This window comes from Haemaphysalis longicornis, unplaced genomic scaffold (assembly GCF_048455015.1).
Source record: "Haemaphysalis longicornis isolate Haplotype H1 unplaced genomic scaffold, Haemaphysalis longicornis Haplotype H1 scaffold_19, whole genome shotgun sequence".
NCBI classification, from domain to species: domain Eukaryota; kingdom Metazoa; phylum Arthropoda; class Arachnida; order Ixodida; family Ixodidae; genus Haemaphysalis; species Haemaphysalis longicornis.
In genome coordinates, this window is record NW_027526288.1 from 2,492,299 (window position 1) to 2,509,428 (window position 17,130).

The window sequence follows — 17,130 nt, forward strand, 5'->3', positions numbered from 1 at the left end:
CATTCACTACTACTACGCTGGGAGACGGTATCAATGTTGGTTTTAAGACAAAATTTTACCCCCGGTTACACCAAGGTCTGACCGGATTCGTATCGGTCACGGAAATGACGTCACCAGAAAAAATTTCCACTGACGCGGCTTCTCCCGGATTCCAGTCGCAAAGTCGCGAACTCCCTCGCCGCAACGGGAGGTACACAACGGTCTGCCCACTGCGCTGCGAATTCAAGTGCAAGAAGGTGTACGAACACGCTTGATATCTTTCCCAATACTTTCTTCATTCAGATGCCGTCTAGGAGATGCTGCAGTCTAGGCGAAGTGAAGCGAAGTTGTTCATCATGACACTAATGAGCGCCGACAGTTGGCGCCTAGATGCCAGCGTCTTCGTATACGCGGGACGCGGGTGAATTGAGGCCCCCTCTGCCACCTACTGCTTTCGGTTTCGGTTCCGTTGCGTTCACACGGTTTTCGAGGGGCTGTGGTTTCAGTGGGATTTACGCACTGCGCCGGCTCGTGCAATCCAGTGTGTAACGTTGATGCGTCTAAACGATACCATACCGACGTATTATAAATAACAATGTGAAAGGTCCTCTGGATGCACAGAAACGCTCCTGTGAAGGCACATTCCACTTTCTTGCTTTACCGATTCCTATGAAAGAGGCACCAACCACATGTTTATCAAGTTTTCCTGAACAAGCACGAGCCGGCTCTCCGGCTTTCATTTGCAGTACCTGTGTATTTTTCATGATGACCTTTGCTCTGGTTATTGCTTCTGTTCCTCTCGTGCATTAGTTAAGTGGCCGTGGGCTCGTAATTTATTATTTAGATGGGCATTCAGCGTTCACCTCGCAGCTTTTTTTAGGTTGTAACGTAAAGTAGTATTAAAATATTTGTTACCGGAGCTATTTCCATGTAAGAATCGACATTTCCGAGTGCGATTACGTCGATGATGTCGGCGCCGGACGACACATTCCTCCATACTAACAAAAAAGTCTCCTATCAACCGTTTTGCAAACAGCATACCAACTAACGAATCCCATCGCATAAAAAGCTCATAAAAGTTACGGTATATCAGCGATTTGAGGTAACTGTTCAAAGAAGCAAACGATCGGGTTCGCCTTTGGTCAATTATGGAGAATTCGCAACAAATTCATACAAGAGACAACAGACGAGAGAAGATAACTGACCCATATATTTTTTTAACGCGAACCTTTCTGTGCCCCAATAAAAGCGATGTTGCCACAAAATGCACTGCGGGAAAGCCAACCTTCTCTGTCTATAATAACGACCGTGGGTGACGTGAAACATGGTGGAAACGCGAAGCTTTCTCCGGTCCAAAGGCAATGCCTTCAACGTCCGAATTCAAAGTCCAAAATGCAAATCTTTACGCCCAAAACTGACTGCAAAAAAGCAAACTAGCACAATGGAGTTACACTAAGGTGCATTAAGCACCTCAAGGAAAATGCGCTTCCCGTGGTAGGAATCAAACCTGGGTCCCTCGCAATATCAAGCGGAGGTCTATCCGATTACGCCATTGCGGCATGATCGACGTAGCTTGGATTTTCAACTTTGACTAATTGGTATGGGAGAAAGCTTAGCGTTTTTACCACCTTTCTCTTAGGAAAGGGGTTTGATATTGGGGGGCATTTTGGTTAAACTGCTTTTGGGGCTGCAATTCAGCTCAATGAGTTAACAAAGCCCAGATCTCTCAAATTTACCATTTTCTATTTCGTCTTCAGGGCCCCTTCACCGTGCCCTCAATGCCACCATACCCTTCCATTTCAAATAGATGCAAGACAAAGAACAACAGGACGAATGACATTGGTCAAAAAGAATTCAATATCAAACACCACTTGCAACTAAGCCTGCCGTTGCGAGGTTAGCCCGATTCAATTGACTTAAAAACCACACCGCCGCTCCAGCACAAGGACTTCAAAGAAGCAGCAAAAAAAAAACAGTGCACTAGTAAGAGCACCACAATCTCCATAAATGCACCAAGCACGTGCGTATACAACTTTTATCAGTACCAGTCTTAAATATTAGTAAGACTCTACCCATAACAATACAACAAACCACAGTAATCATCCTCAATTTTTAATGCCCTCAAATGCATTAGCAATCGTTGGTGCCGCAACACGCAGGAAGGTATCGTGAATGGCAAAACAGTAACGAGAGTCAAATGCAACAAAGAAACACCGCAGGAAGAAAGGTTGGTGTGGCAGGTGGTCGATGGCGATGCAAAGGTGCCCCATCTCGATTTCACTCGAGGAGCTCGATTTTGAGGCTTTGCAATATTATCTTTGAGGTGTTGGCTTCAAGTGGGGTTTGATTTCTGTAGCAGACGAGGGTCTTAATCCACAGCGACTTCCATTGGGCGATCACACTCACGTTGGTTATAAAAATAGGGCGTTCTGTAGCCGTGCAGTTCAATTGTGGTGGTTCGCCAGAGATAGCGTATATCTGGAGAGGGAGAGAGAGAGAATGATACAATGCATGTGGTGCGGATGTGGTCCTACGCAATGATCAAGTTTGCCAAAATAATATTTGTTTAAACGCCATCACGAAGACAGTTGTGTATGGAACACCGGCTAAAACATCTTCTCAATTATTTTATTAGAGCACCGTCTTTTATTGACCACCAAAACATCCCGGCCTGGTTTGAAGGTGTTGCGGGTGGTTCCACGAGAATATGCGCGGACACGCCCAGGTTTTATCCCATATTTCAACACAAAAGTGTTTTATTTCTTGATACCTTGATACACGAAGATTTCACTGACGTCATATTCGTCAGGGAAATGACGCCAGTACAACGAAGCAAGCGGCCTATAAGGGGTGAAGCCCTGCAGACAGAGTCTTTTTGCGGGGAAGCAACCTTTAGCACTAAAGAGCACGTTATACTTAGGGTTGTTCGTTTTCGGGTTTTATATTTTAACACGAAAGTGTTTTATGCCGGGAAACACCAAGATTTCACTGACGTCATATCCGTCACGGGGATGATGCTAGTATACCTTTGTCGAAGCGACCCGCCAGCAGGACGCCGCTCGCCAAGCACATCCACAAGAGAGCCGCCGACCCGCAAATCATGCTCAGCTGCAGAATTCGCTGCACATTTCGCTTTCGGGTTTTACCGATTCTTATGACAGATGAGTCAACCACAGTTTTTATGAGTTATGCGAAAGCCCGATAATGTCTTAATACTGCAATTTGTTATCCTATAGCAAGCGAACTTCGCGAGAAAAAAAATTTGCAAAAGTGGCGCAGCTGACGCGCGATTTCCGACTTCTGTACTTTTTTTTTTCAAACTTTGGGGCTTTGCGCATATAAAGGTTTGATCGTACGCAATAAAATTTGTTTCCGAACGAAAACTACACCAAAATTACGAACGGGACAAAACAAATTTGCGTTTTAGCTTGAACATAACAAATTGAAAAAAATTGTGAATTCGCGCCACACGCTAGATTATCGCTAACTTTGCTCCTCCTATCTCCGTATCTCCTCCTATCTCCGTATCTGTGATTCTGACCAAGTTGTAGGTGATAGGTAATGTCGACCAGGTATTTTTAAACATATCTGTAAATTATCGCTCGTATAGAAAAAAAATATATAAATATATGCAAAAAAAGATTGCATGCTGTGGTTTTTTTTTTAATACGTAACTTTAAAAATCGAAATAGAAAACCCGGTTTCGATTTTTTTCGAAGTTTCGTATAAAGAAACTCCTGAAGAGTTCTTACTATACTATTGAAAAACACGTTGCATCATTTTGCATGTACCGCAGTTATGAGCGGCTGAAATCCCGCGTTCGAGACGCGTCTCTGTGGCGTGTGCTTCGCTACGGCCGCTGCTTTTCTGGCTTTGCCCTTTGATAAAAAAGTACCGTATTTACTCGCGTAATGATCGCAATTTTTTTTTTTCAAAAATATAATTCAAATTAAGGGGTACGATCATTATGCAAGGTAAATTTTTCGCGAAAGAAGTTTGAGCGCAGAAAACACAAGTAGCAGGTTCGAATGTTTACGATAAGTCTCATAAACGTAATAACATAAAACATAAAAACGTAAAAACATAAAAACTCCACCGAACCCCGACTGACCACCGAGTGACGCAAAATGCAGTGTTTTCATTACGCAACACGCCGGAATTACGGAACGCGCCGGAACGAGTTTGCTGCGAGGTGAGAACAGGTCGACCAATAAGTGGCTGCGGCTGTCACAGTGTGGGCCATCAAGAAACGGCTGCCGACGCAGCAAGCCGAGCGCATTTTTTTATATGTCTTGTGAGTACATTATGTGCATTTAGTTAGAGTTTCTTCTGCACCAATAATGAACTCATGCTTGCCGATATCGCTAATATTATCAAGTCCGCGGCAATAACGTGGTCATGTCAGCTTTGAAAGAGGAGGAAACTAAGGTAAGCGCGACCATCGTCATGACACTTGGCACACATACGACATATGGCTGCGGCAAGTTTAGGGAGCGATCATTGCGCGGGAAATAGAAAAAGTCGTATTTGGACGACGAACTTCAGTGGTGCGATCATTGTGCGAGTGCGATCACTATGCTAGTAAATCCGGTACCTGTTCCCATTCTGCAACCACTAAGGTGTACTTTAACCTCTGGCGTCCTTCTAGAAGAGAAATCCACGTCTCTAATCCTTTATATCTGCGAAGTTTCACCGAATCATGGCTAGCACAGCTACGTCTGTGAAAAGACGAACCAAAAAGCACGCCTTCGCGGACGTAACTTTTCTTTAAGCAAAAAACAAAGAGCAGGGTAAAAAAAAACAGTTTTCTTAGTGTGACGACTGCCGTAACTGACCCAGTGCAGGGCGGGTGCAACAGAGAGGGTGCATTGATCTCTTAATGGTAACTAGAGTGATAAACTCACTGGCTCTCCTCGACAGGCGCATTACCGGAGGCGACGCAAGTTGGGGGCCCTTCAACAAAGAAATAGCATCTGTATTCACCGACAGTGCAGATACATTGAGATTTAAATAAACAACGAGGTTGCCAGCTTTTGCGCACGGAAAACCGAGATGCCAGCAGCGGCTGTGACGCGCCCGCCCTGGGAGATGCCGCTAGCACGCGAACTGATCGTGAGGCTAGGAAAAAAGTCGTAATAAAGGACCCAACATGTTCAGCAGTCTAAAGTTTCTTCCGTAGTCTTTGTGACGCAGCCCTGTCTATTTTTCGGTTACATAGTACAGCAACAAGGGGGACCTTTCGTATGCCTCGTGGCGCGCTGTGTTCGAATGTGCGAACGTACAAGTTGTAAAGAAAATGTTGTAAGCATTTTGCTTTAATTTTATGGCTTTGATCATGTCTTGTGAGAGGCTTCACTAGCAAAGTGATGGCTTTTAAACTCAGCCACGTCACCCAGCAACTTACGAGGCGTTGTGTCACTTCAATCGTTGCAAAACACTCACGCCTGCAACTTTTTCGAACGGTTTACTGGTGCTGTGAGAGAAACTCTGTTATAACCAAATTTCGCAGCGGGCTTATGCCCGCTATAGGCGTGTCCTGGTAAATGTCGGTGTTTTTCCTACATCGAAATCAATTGCAGTTTTTAATTTTTTATTGTTTAAACAAGTGCTTCATTTTAAACAAGTACCTTTTTTTAACACGTGGCAGGCACGGGGTCAGTTACGGCCTTCGTCAAACCAATAAAACTCTGTGTTGTGTTACCCTGGCTCTTTGTTTTTAACACGAAAGTGTTTTATTCCGGGATACATCAATATTTCACTGACGTTATATCCGTATCAGAAATGACGCCAGTATAACGACGCAAGCGGCCTGTCAAGTGCACCCCTGCACACAGGGTCTTCTTGCGGGGAAGCAACCTTTAGTACTAAAGAGTACGTTATACTTACGGTTGTTTGTTTCGGGTTTTATATTTTAACACGAAAGTGTTTTATGCCGGGATACACCAAAATTTCACTGAAGTCATTTTCGTGATCGAAACGGCGCCAGTACATATTTGGCGATGCGAACCGCCAGTAACACGACGCTTGCCAAGCACACCCACAAAACAGCCGCCGACCCGCCAATCATGCCCAGCTGCGCATTTCGCTGCACATTTCACTTCGTGTTCTACCGATTCTTATGACAGGAGAATCAACCATAGTTTTTTTTTTTTTGCTAAAAGAAATGTTACGCCTGCAAAAGCGCGCTTTTTGGCGCTTCTTCTATACCACAAGCGTAGCTGGGCTAACCTTTATTCAGTAAAAAGTCGCAAATAAAAAACGATTAAAAGCGCGTATTACACCTTTAGATGGACGTCAAAGTGTGTAAAGTACCTGGTCTGGTCACATAATGCGAGGAGGAATTTTTTATCAAAGCACAAAACCAGAAAAGCCGCGGCAGCAGCGTAGCACACGGTACGGAGGCACGTCTCGAATGCGCGATTTCAGCGGCTTATAACTTCGGTACAAACAGAATGATGCAGCATGTTTTTTTTTTCAGCAGTATTGTTGAGCCTCTTGCGGAGCCTCTTTTTCCCAACCTTGAAGACAATCGAGACCTGGTTTCTTTTTATTTCTATTTTTAAAGTTAGGCATTTTTAGGAAAAGCGCAGCAGTCAATTATTTTTTTAGTATAGTATTTATACTTTGGTAGACAAGCGATATTTTACAGATATGTTTGCAAATACCTGCTTGACATTACCTATCACTTAAAAGTTGTTCACTATCGAGATACGAAGATGGGGGGGGGGGGGGGGCGTCAAAGTTGACGCGATCTAGCCTGTGGCGCAATTTCACAATTTGTTTGTGAAACTGCTCCCTCTCTTCTCGGATCCGTTGTCACTGTGGGGAGAAACTAGGTCGACCCTTACACTAATAGCACCACCAGCCTTGCACCAATAGTGCAAGCTCCGAAATTTAATTGGTTGTTCTAGACTTTGATTTCAACTTCTTGCCTTAAAGTTTTTCAATTCCTGTCTACCTTAGAACTCCAATGCTTTAAAGAGTGCCGCCTTCTCTTTGTTCACTCATGAATGAAATCGCTCGTGCCTCAAATATACATGCGAAAGCTATAAATGTACCGATTAGAGGAAAACCAGCACTGGTGTTGGAATCAGTAAAACAATCTTATAAATATTTCCATAGCGTGAATACTTGAGCGCGAGCTTCACCTCAGCCGTACCAAGAGGTAGCCGTTCATGCCAAAACGTCTCAGGTGAACTAAGGGAGCTGATTAGCGTAACAAAACGAGCCAACAGCAGGCAAAGAAATTAACCACCATCGTCAACTCTCCTAGACACGGAAGCAGGTACGAGCAGCAGCGCAGGATGAAGGAGACGGATCGATGCCAATCGAAGGTGGGAAGCCAGAACACGTAGTACAGTGTCGCAAGAGAATACAGATTACGAAGGAAAGCATCGAAGGCGGTTAATTAGGCATTCAGGACTTCCCATCCACAAGCATTGAACCGCGCTTAGTTGCCCTCGGAATTTTTGGTTTGTGCGCAATTCATCACGAGGATTCCGATTCCAGAAGTAGGCAAACGTCTACGGCCCCGCTTTTCTCCAGGGACTTCGGACACCATGGCTCCCAAAGGGGTGCGCTTGTAGACTTTTTCGGTCGGCACAGTTACCGCATTTTTGCATGGCGGCAGAACACTTGAGAGACTATAAAACCTTCGAGAAATTAAGGAGCAGAGGAAGCCTACGGCAATTCCCGACTGCTTGGTAAAGCTCCACACACTAAAAACAACTCTCCTGGTGCTTACGTTAGGTGCTAAAGCGAGTGCAATTCGTGCAACATCTACTTCTAGCCTTGCGGTTACCTACGAAACCTGCTCCTACTGCCCTGTTGCCGCTGCGGAAGCGACATTAGGCCACCCCCTCGGGATATATCCAGGACTCCAACCAGCCGGAACCCGGCACATGGTAGCCCCAGAACACCGCTTAGGCCGCCCGCCCGATATTCATCGGTGGACGCATTGTCCTGTTTACAGGCAGCTCTTGCACGTTCTTGCTGAAACTGGCTTATACGGCATTCTGCAGTGCAAGAAGCCGCTTGCCTTCCGCCACTTTCGTTTTTTTTTTTCAAATCCTTTGAAGCCCTGGGGCAAAATGGCACAATAAGAAAAACTCCAATAGATATGGAGTTCGAACCTTCGACACAGCGATTTTTTCTTTCAAATGCGAAGTTGTCTGAAAAATCAATATAGGTTAGCTACACAGGGTGCATTTCAGGCAATGCTATATTTTTTTGCAAACTCATCCCCATTCGGAGCTTCGCCTATGCTCAAAGGCTGACTACCCCAGCTATCAAACATTTTTTCCTGTGAAAAAATCGTCTACAGAACGCCGATGCGGCTTAATCGGTTACAAACGGTTATTACTAGTGTCGCCGTTCGATATAATTTTTGAGCGATCTATAGCACTTTCAGAAGTCTTAAGGTAATGCACTGACTATTCCTTCCTCAAGAGGTGAATACGGAAGTCAGTACCTACGCTGCACAGCCGGCGGACATGAAGTTTTGCACATTTTGCCTCTATTTTAATACAGAACAACGGCATTGGAATTCGGAGTTCAGTGAAGCAACTTAAAGAGCCTATATCCTCCCATTAGAACACGCATAAATGCTGGCTGTGTTGCCGGTTCAAGTGCGTAGACCCAAACCATGTTTTTGCTGCAAGCCGTTTTTGCTTTGTATGTAATTCACCACCAGTATACGTCAATTTTGGTAATAGCCCTTTGAACATCATAAGCGGAGCAAGGGATGACATGCGTCATCTTATGCACCCAGGCGATCGCTATGCAAAGTGTCTTTTCGTATGTGCCTTTGATAGCCTCCCACTATCCAGGCAGCGATCGTATCCCATCCTTCTCACCGTCACCCGCGGTGAGGGCTGGGCAGCCACGCTGGGCAGCCACACACCTAAGTACAAGAACTGGCTCGGTAGTCCGAGGACAACCGGCCCCCTCTCCCCAACGTGGCCCTGCTGAAGGAGGGACGACGCAGAAGACGTCCCCGATTTAATCGCCCCGGCTGTGACCAAATAAAGCTACTCTGTCTTTCCACTGCCGTCAACTACACAATGCACTCCTCTCACACGGCAATCGTTGCGTCGACAACTGACTCTGCGAGCGACATTGTAAATGCGGCGATTAAGTACAATGCAACTTGGTTAATTTGAAAGAACAAGATTTTGGTGACTCACTTAACTTCATTTCAGCCACAAAAGAAGTTTTTAACAGGACCAAACGAAAAATATATTTCCGAAATGTTCCAATTTAGCAATACAGTGACGCAGTATAGGCAGGAGTGACGTAAAAGTGCCAGTACGGAAACATATTATCAGCGTTTTAACGGCACGTTACCGAAGTGACGCGATTAAATTAAACTTGGGGTCTCTCTACAATCGCCATGTGGTGCTTCTTGGTGGCGGCTCAGCTCGGCGGCTGCCAATAGCAGTAACAAGATTCTGTGACATCATAAAAACTCTCCAAGGAGTAAGTAGGGGGAGGGCTGTCACGATTATTTTATTTGTTTTATTTGATATCTCGGTTGTGTTTTGGAAGTTTCGAACAAAATCGGTGTCATTATTATCGGGACTAATGACCGTATTCTGAGTCCCTCTTCCACTCAATTTACTCCTTCCACTCGGCCAAGGGGAGGATTGAGGATTCCGCAATGCTTATGCATGGGGAAATCGGTTTCAAGGATCTTCTCAAGTCGAGTCTCGACTGGAGGGAGGACTCAGAATACCAGGGTAAGTGTTCTTGTTAATGAACAACGCTTGTATTTTGCATTCCTGGCGCCTTTAAATTGGCCCTACCGAGACCCACCTTTGTCGAGATGTTCCTGTGGCCGACTTCAGCCACCCTCGCCAGATCTCCGGTAACGTACGGGCCCAAGAGCGGGTACTGCGCAATGGCCTGAGACACCTTCACGAGAGTCTTGAGCAACTCGGCGGGGACAATGAAGGCGTCCCCCTCGCAGAAGGTCGAGAAGTGCGGTTTAGAGAACTGCGTCTCCGACACGTAAGTCGGGCTGTTCGCGTCTCGGTCCACGGGCACATTGGAGACGGGGGAACAGTAAAAGTACCGGTTTCCCACGGACATGTTCCAGATATACTCGTACGCCGCCACCAGGTCCACCATGGTGGAGTCGTTGGTGTGGATGAAGTAGCGCAGATTGGGCTCACACCGCTCGTGCACCCACCGGATGGCGTGGAGGAAGCACTTCACCGTGTTGCGCGCGTGGTGTTGGTAAGGGGTGATGATGATGTCGCCCTTGAGAGCCTCCCGTCGAAGCGCGTGAGACCTGCGTTGTTCGGTTGCGACGAGTTTGGGTGAGCGCACTATAGGGACAAGGTTATGATGCACACTGAGGATTAAGTCATTTATTTTCCACAATATTTAAATTTTCTTCCCTTTGTGTATAGCTATGAAGCATGCTTCCGTCTGGGTCCTTTCTTCGCGGTAAATATTTGAGCGATGTGCTTTGAAATAAAAAACGTTCTTTAGAGACGGAACGGGTCTGACACAACAGGGTTCGGTAGAAAAGAAAACTGCCCAAGGTGAGAACTGCGTCAACCAACAGAGTATCAATGGCGACATTAAACTTTTTGCCATGAAAAATCCGGGACATGTCATGATTAAACATCTTTGGAAGAGAGACAGCCCGCATGCCCCTTGATATCACTGGTTCACTAGGCGAGATATGTTACGACTGCGGCTACAGTTTTAACAGCGAAGATGTTTAGGAAATCGCAATTTTTTCGTGTCTGCAGTTAAAAATACCAATATCTAGCCGAGCGCCGCACGTGAGCGCGGTCTGCGCGGCGACTGCCCGGCAGTTAACATGACCAAGAAAATGCCTATCACTCGTGTGTGTTCTCCTCGCGACGACCGCCCAGCGCCCCCTGCGCACGTGTGTCAAGCCAAGCGTACCAACTTACGGAGATTGGTCAAGATTGCGGCGGCTGCCCGGCAGTTTAAAAAAACAAGAAAATGCCGAGCGATCGTGTGTACGTGCCTCGCGGCGCGCACGTTTGTCAAGCTAAATAAGATTTGCCAAGAGTGACCAAAAAAATACAGCGTTTGCCGAAATCGTGGTAACACTTGCTCCGAACGAAAAATACACGTGATAGCGTACCCCACCAAGCGTTTGATGATTATCACTTCATAAAAAAGATGAAAGAAGCTCACACTGCAGCAAAAATGATGGAGTAAAGGTCGTTGCGGCAAAAAAGAAAAATTAAATCGGCTGCAATCGTGGACTTAAACCTTCGCGATAGACGCGAACGTTGCGTACAGCTTCGGTACCTTCAAGTCTTACGCGTGAGTGTGAGCTTCCTTCATGTTTTTGGAGCACGCATTCGTGTTTGACTAGTTGAGATTGATTGCAGTTAGCTTTAAAATGTGCTGCTCGGGGGGAGAACTTCCCGGCATTAAATTTGTAGAACCATTTTAGGTTACCGTCATCGTGGCACCATAAGAGCTCCTTTATCGGTGCGGCTCATTACGTCAGCAGCTTGAGCTTCTTCGTCTTCCTTACATCGCCATCATAAAATAGAGCCGCCTCCATACTACCGTAAGGTGGCGGAACTTTGTCTCTCCTCTTATTTTACAGCATGCGAGGCTAGGTCCGCTTCTTTGTTCCTAGAACAACAGGAACTACTGAAAAATTTGAAAAAAATTAAAAATAACAACTTTGATTCAGTTGCCTATTCCGAGTGCCCCAACGTGATTAACAGGTTTTTTACTTCTGTATTTTTGACGAAAAATGTTTTAAAATGTCAATGTTATTCGTGGACAGGATGGGGCTTATATGCAATCCATAATTACCGCCGCTGGTATCGAAAGTCTTATACAGAACCTTAAACTGCCAAGTTCAGGAGACATCGATAAAATCAGGTCGAAAGTACTCAAAGGGACGATTGGAATCTCATTGGAATCTCAAGCAACATCTGATAACACATTTTATGGCAGACTTTATCTTCAGGACCGTCAGCCCCTGATTGAAAAATGGGCAAAATAGTGAACTAGTTCACAAATATGGCGAGACTGACTCCCCCAACACCTATCGCCCCATTTTAGTGACGTGTGTTTGCTGCAAAATGCTGAAACATGTCATTACATCACAGCACTCAGCCATATCGAATATAATCATTTTTTCTTGACAAATTAACATGGATACAGAAACGCGTCATCGCGCGACACGCAGTTGTTCGAGTTCACTAATCTAAGCTAATAGGTTTTAAGGGGGGGGGGGGGGGGTTGGTGGGAGAAAAGTGCCAGAAACTACTGATTTGCTTTCAAACATAGAAAATAGCTTACAAACTGACTGCTTGTTTATCGACTTCTCGAAAACATTTCATCGCGTAGCCCATTCACATCTATTTCAAAATTATGAGCTCTTTTTCTCGATTTGTTAACATTATCATGGATTCGAAACTTCATCCCGCTTCAATTACAGTTCACATTTTTGAACAACGTTTCTTCTGATGTGACTTCGGGTGTACCACAAAGCAGCGTTCTGGGCCCTTCACTTTTTGTTATTAATATATGACTTGGGAACACATTTAACATCCCTCGTGCAATGGTTTGCTGATAACTTCATCAACTACCCAAAAAACTGGTAAATGATCACCATCTTGCACTGAAAAACGATCCTAGTTTTCTGTTCAGCTGGTATAACACTTGGCTAATGACACTGAACCTAACCAATGCAAAAGGTCTAGTCCAAACGTCCTGACCCCGACTTTTCCTACACCCTAAACGGTGAATCACTCATGCGGACATCGACATACGAATATCTAGGTATTGTTCTAACTCCAATTTTCTCTTGATCTTACCATATCTTATTATTTGTGCAAAAGCATCTCGATCGCTGGGGTTTTTTTTACTACGCACTTTACGCAATGGCCCATCGAATGTTAACTAACTAGCTTTTCAAACTTTTGTTCCCCCGCAACTGGAGTTTGCTTCTTCTGTTTGGTCTCATTACAAAAAAATATTTATTGATTGACATGATTGAACCCTTACAAAATCGAGCTGCTCGCTTCATAACTCGAAATTATAACGGCCATACTAGCGTCACACCGATTAAACGCAAATGCTGTCTCCACCCATACACCCATATAACCAATTTATAAAACGGAGTCCCATTCATGGCAAGCAGTGCGCAAAAGGTAGAGTTTCTCTAGCGGCCAGATGCCTGTAACTTATTTGACAATTTTGTTTTCCCGCCCTGCAAACCAATCCTTAGCGTATGTTTGCCGTACGACCACTTAATTTGATCGCATGCGGGTTATCCTGGAGGGGCTTCCGAACAAGTTAAAAAGCCGCGCGAAGGCAGCGCGCAATGGACGCGAAGCTGCACCAAAACAGGCCCAAAACAACCGTGGCTAAAGCAGACGACAAAGCCGCACCGCCAACGCCGCCACCGGCCAGCAGGCATTTCCGCTCGGGGAACGCTGGGTAAATTCGCCGCGCCACCTCTTGGGTGCTCTGTGAGTGAAACTCTCGATACTCGGTTACAACTCAAGAACGGCACCACCTCATGTAGTGTATCACTCCGCCAAAGCGCCGGACTCGTGACGTCAGTGCGCGCGCGTTTTGAAAGGGGTTTGCTATGAATGCGTGATATCGTCTGCCTTGTCTCACGCAGTTTGTTTGTCGTCACTGGAGTCGTTTATAAGCATATTAAGTCCAAAAAATCACGGGAACGGCTCACGCCATGTTCAAAATATTCCCAGTAACGCCCTACTTGCGCCGCGCGGAGAAACATCCGGCTACGGTGATAAGGCCCAGCGGCAACTTCCGGGGCCGCTCTTAAGTTGTCACCGAGTATAGCTCCCCCTCCCTTCCCCCGCCACCGCCCCCAGACGCGTTGGGAGTTTGTTGTCCCGCACGCCACGAAAGAACCGTTGGCTGGTAGAGTTACAAAGCTTTGGTTTGAAAGATGGCTGCGGCTTACCTCAGCTAACCCTGTATATGAAAACGAAAGCTTGGCTTGGCCTGGTTAAGTCTTCGTTTCACTTTATTAACATTTGATTAAGCTGTAGTTATTATACTATCCGTGGAAGGCCTGCTCCTGTGCGGTTGTGGACCCGTTTCCGGCGTCTTTTCCAAATAGAACAGCTCGACGGGGGATATTTGTGCGATGGTCTGACGCCGCTTATCGCCGACGGCTCAAAGCTTCCATATACTGCGCAACGCTCGGAGAAGACAGCGAGTCGCGGGGTCATGCCCGAACCGCCTGCGGAGAGCGCATGCCCCAAGCCAGCAGAAGCGTCGGTAGCGGCGAACGCGGCCCTCTGCGGAGCTGGGCCCTGAGAATCACGTGATGCGCAGGTGTGGTCAAATGATGGTAAAATCTACAGCGACGGCAAAACCACTCGACGAGATTACTAAAGTTGTCCTGTAAAATACGTTTCTGGAGCGATAGCTCGGTTTGCGTCCATAATGCGGGCGGTAAACGTGTTGACAGTCGCCCCGCAAGACGAAAGACAGTAGCTGCTCGGCGCAGTCGCCGGTCGAGACGAGACACCTCCTGCCCTTGTGTACTTTCCTTTTTGTGGTCGTCTCAATATGCGCAGTTTTTTATTATTATAATTTTCAGGGAACAAGCAGTGAACTTGGATGCAGCCAGCGCCTCGTATCGTTCTCGGATGTCACACACCCTGGCTTTCTCCCCCTATTCCCCTACATCCCCGTCATCAGAACAACACGTGATTAGGCGCTTTCCCTTTGCTACCGCACTAGGTGCTGGCTGAGCCTTGGCCGAGCTTGGATTTCAGATTGAAGCTACGAGCCGTTTTCTGGGTTTGTATCCGGAGTAATGCATTTTTTTTTCATTAAATGTAAGAAACTTTCCCATCGCTTCACAGTTCGGCTAGTTAAGTAAGTCTCTTTGGGAACACGGAAACAAGTTCTGCGTGCAGTCCCTGACAGTTACTGATAGTTCTGATAGTCCTATGATAGTTCCTTACAAGCGACCAGCCGTCCTGTTATTATGGTTAGTTTGACTTGGTCAGTCAATTCCAAACTGCAGCAGTTGGTCCGCCATAGAGAAGAACAGGCCTTGATGTGTTTGACACCCTCCCCGGTCCAATATTAATATTTCGACTCTTGGGTGGGCTCCCATTTCAATGCATGAAGCTACTTTGAGTACTTGACGTACAGGGATAAAGAAAGAAGACTGACGGAACTATATATTGGCCTTTGAGAAATGGCTTGGCACTAAGCAAAATGCAACTTACGTCTTGCGGTCGAGCGAGTGTCCCATGTAGAAGACGACCTGCCAGGGCAACAGGGCACGCACAGCTGGACTCGCCATGGAGCTACGGATGGCCTGCCGCGTGTCGTAGTTGTTCGGCGACGTCCTCACCGCCACGACCACTTGGATGGCTTTCTCGCCGGCCGCATGACATAGTTGCTTGGGTAAGTGCTGACGGTCCAGGGCCTTTTCCAAGTGGCGAAACACGAGGCCCAGGACCAGCACAGACACGAAGCTCACCAGCAAAATAGTGACCGGCGAGCGACTCCTGTTTGCCACCATTACCGTCACGCTGCATAGCAGAGATGAGATGATTGATGTACTGATATATATATATATATATATATATATATATATATATATATATATATATATATATATATATATATATATATATATATATATATATATTTATCAGGGTTGGCAGTCAAGAATTCCAAAGAAAGCAAAGGGGAGAATCCGGTAGGTCAGACATTTTTGAAAGAACTAAAGAAAGTGGAAGAAAAATGCCCCCGCCGGGCATTTTTTCTGCACTTTCTTTAGTTCTTTCAAAAAATATATCTGACCTACTGTATTCTTCCCTTTGCCTTCCGTGGCATTATTGACTGCCAACCCTTATTTCTGTATTAATTCAAGGAGCCCCTCGTTTCTCATTCTGGTTCGTCCATTTTTTCTTAAGTTCTGCTAATCTGTGCTTTACACGCGTTGGTTCACTGACCCACTCCGCTCTCTTCTTGTCCCTTAATGTTACATCTATCATCTGCCGTTCCATTGCTCACTGAGTCGTCCTCAATTTAAGTTTAACCCTCTCAGTGAGCCACCAAGTTTCTGCACCGTAGGTGAGAACCGGTAAAATGCAGCTGTTGTAGCAGCCCAGAATGTCGGCTGGTGAAGGAGGCGATAAAGCGGCCGTGAGTTCGTTTGCAGTTGCAAGACAAGGCTTTAGAGAGTTTTAGCATAGCGTGCTCCGTCCGCTAACGCTACGGCGGCGGGTAGCGGGGCGCGACTGGGGAGAGCAAATTCGTCACGGTGGGGTGGATTAGTTCCGCGCGGCCTGCCTTCGCCATGCCCGCTCTTTCCCTCCGCTGAGGGGCAACCTCCTCGCACTCCCTGCGCGCGCATGCGCAGTCCGGTCCCGCTACCCGCAAACCTTAGCGTAGCGTACGGGAGCCGCTATGCTAAAACTCTCTAATAGCATAGCGGCTCCCGTACGCTACGCTAAGGTTTGCGGGTAGCGGGACCGGACTGCGCATGCGCGCGCGGGGAGTGCGAGGAGGTTGCCCCTCAGCGGAGGGAAAGAGCGGGCAAAGAGAGTTTTAGCATAGCGGCTCCCGTACGCTACGCTAAGGTTTGCGGGTAGCGGGACCGGACTGCGCATGCGCGCGCGGGGAGTGCGAGGAGGTTGCCCCTCAGCGGAGGGAAAGAGCGGGCATGGCGAAGGCAGGCCGCGCGGAACTAATCTACCCCACCGTGACGAATTTGCTCTCCCCAGTCGCGCCCCGCTACCCGCCGCCGTAGCGTTAGCGGACAGAGCACGCTATGCTAAAACTCTCTATTTTCAAAAGATGCGTACGCTGAGAGCGTCCCCTGAAGACGGATAGAAGCGGACCCCCGCGTCCCTCAAAAGAGAGAGAAAAAAGGCCCCCCAAGCCAGCAGACGGCAACGGCGCCAGAACTAATGGCAGGAGTCGGCCGGACAACAAGTTATGCCTCCCAAGACGGCGACCGTTGAAGAGGGCGGGGTAATGACCCCCCAAATAAGCAGGCGGCGCTGTCGCCAATACCCGCCTTCCACAAAGGCGCACTGTCGTCAAGCCGGCGGCAAACCGGAGAGAAAGGAAAAGCCCCGTCTCGCTGGGAGCCGCATGCGCTGGCGTGCCGAGCGGCTTCCGCAGCAC

At 46.9% G+C, this 17,130-nt stretch overlaps 1 protein-coding gene across 1 annotated transcript; it reads right to left on the bottom strand.

Moving 5' to 3' along the window:
- Positions 1 to 2,201: 2,201 nt before the first annotated feature.
- On the bottom strand, positions 2,202 to 15,514 carry LOC144166806 (acetylgalactosaminyl-O-glycosyl-glycoprotein beta-1,3-N-acetylglucosaminyltransferase-like). The gene is made up of 3 exons (XM_077696298.1): positions 15,216 to 15,514; positions 9,793 to 10,270; positions 2,202 to 2,457 (listed from the first exon to the last, which is right to left on the bottom strand). Exons 1-3 carry the CDS (start codon positions 15,512 to 15,514, stop codon positions 2,257 to 2,259), a joined length of 978 nt encoding a protein of 325 aa, XP_077552424.1. The 3' UTR covers positions 2,202 to 2,256.
- Positions 15,515 to 17,130: the final 1,616 nt, after the last annotated feature.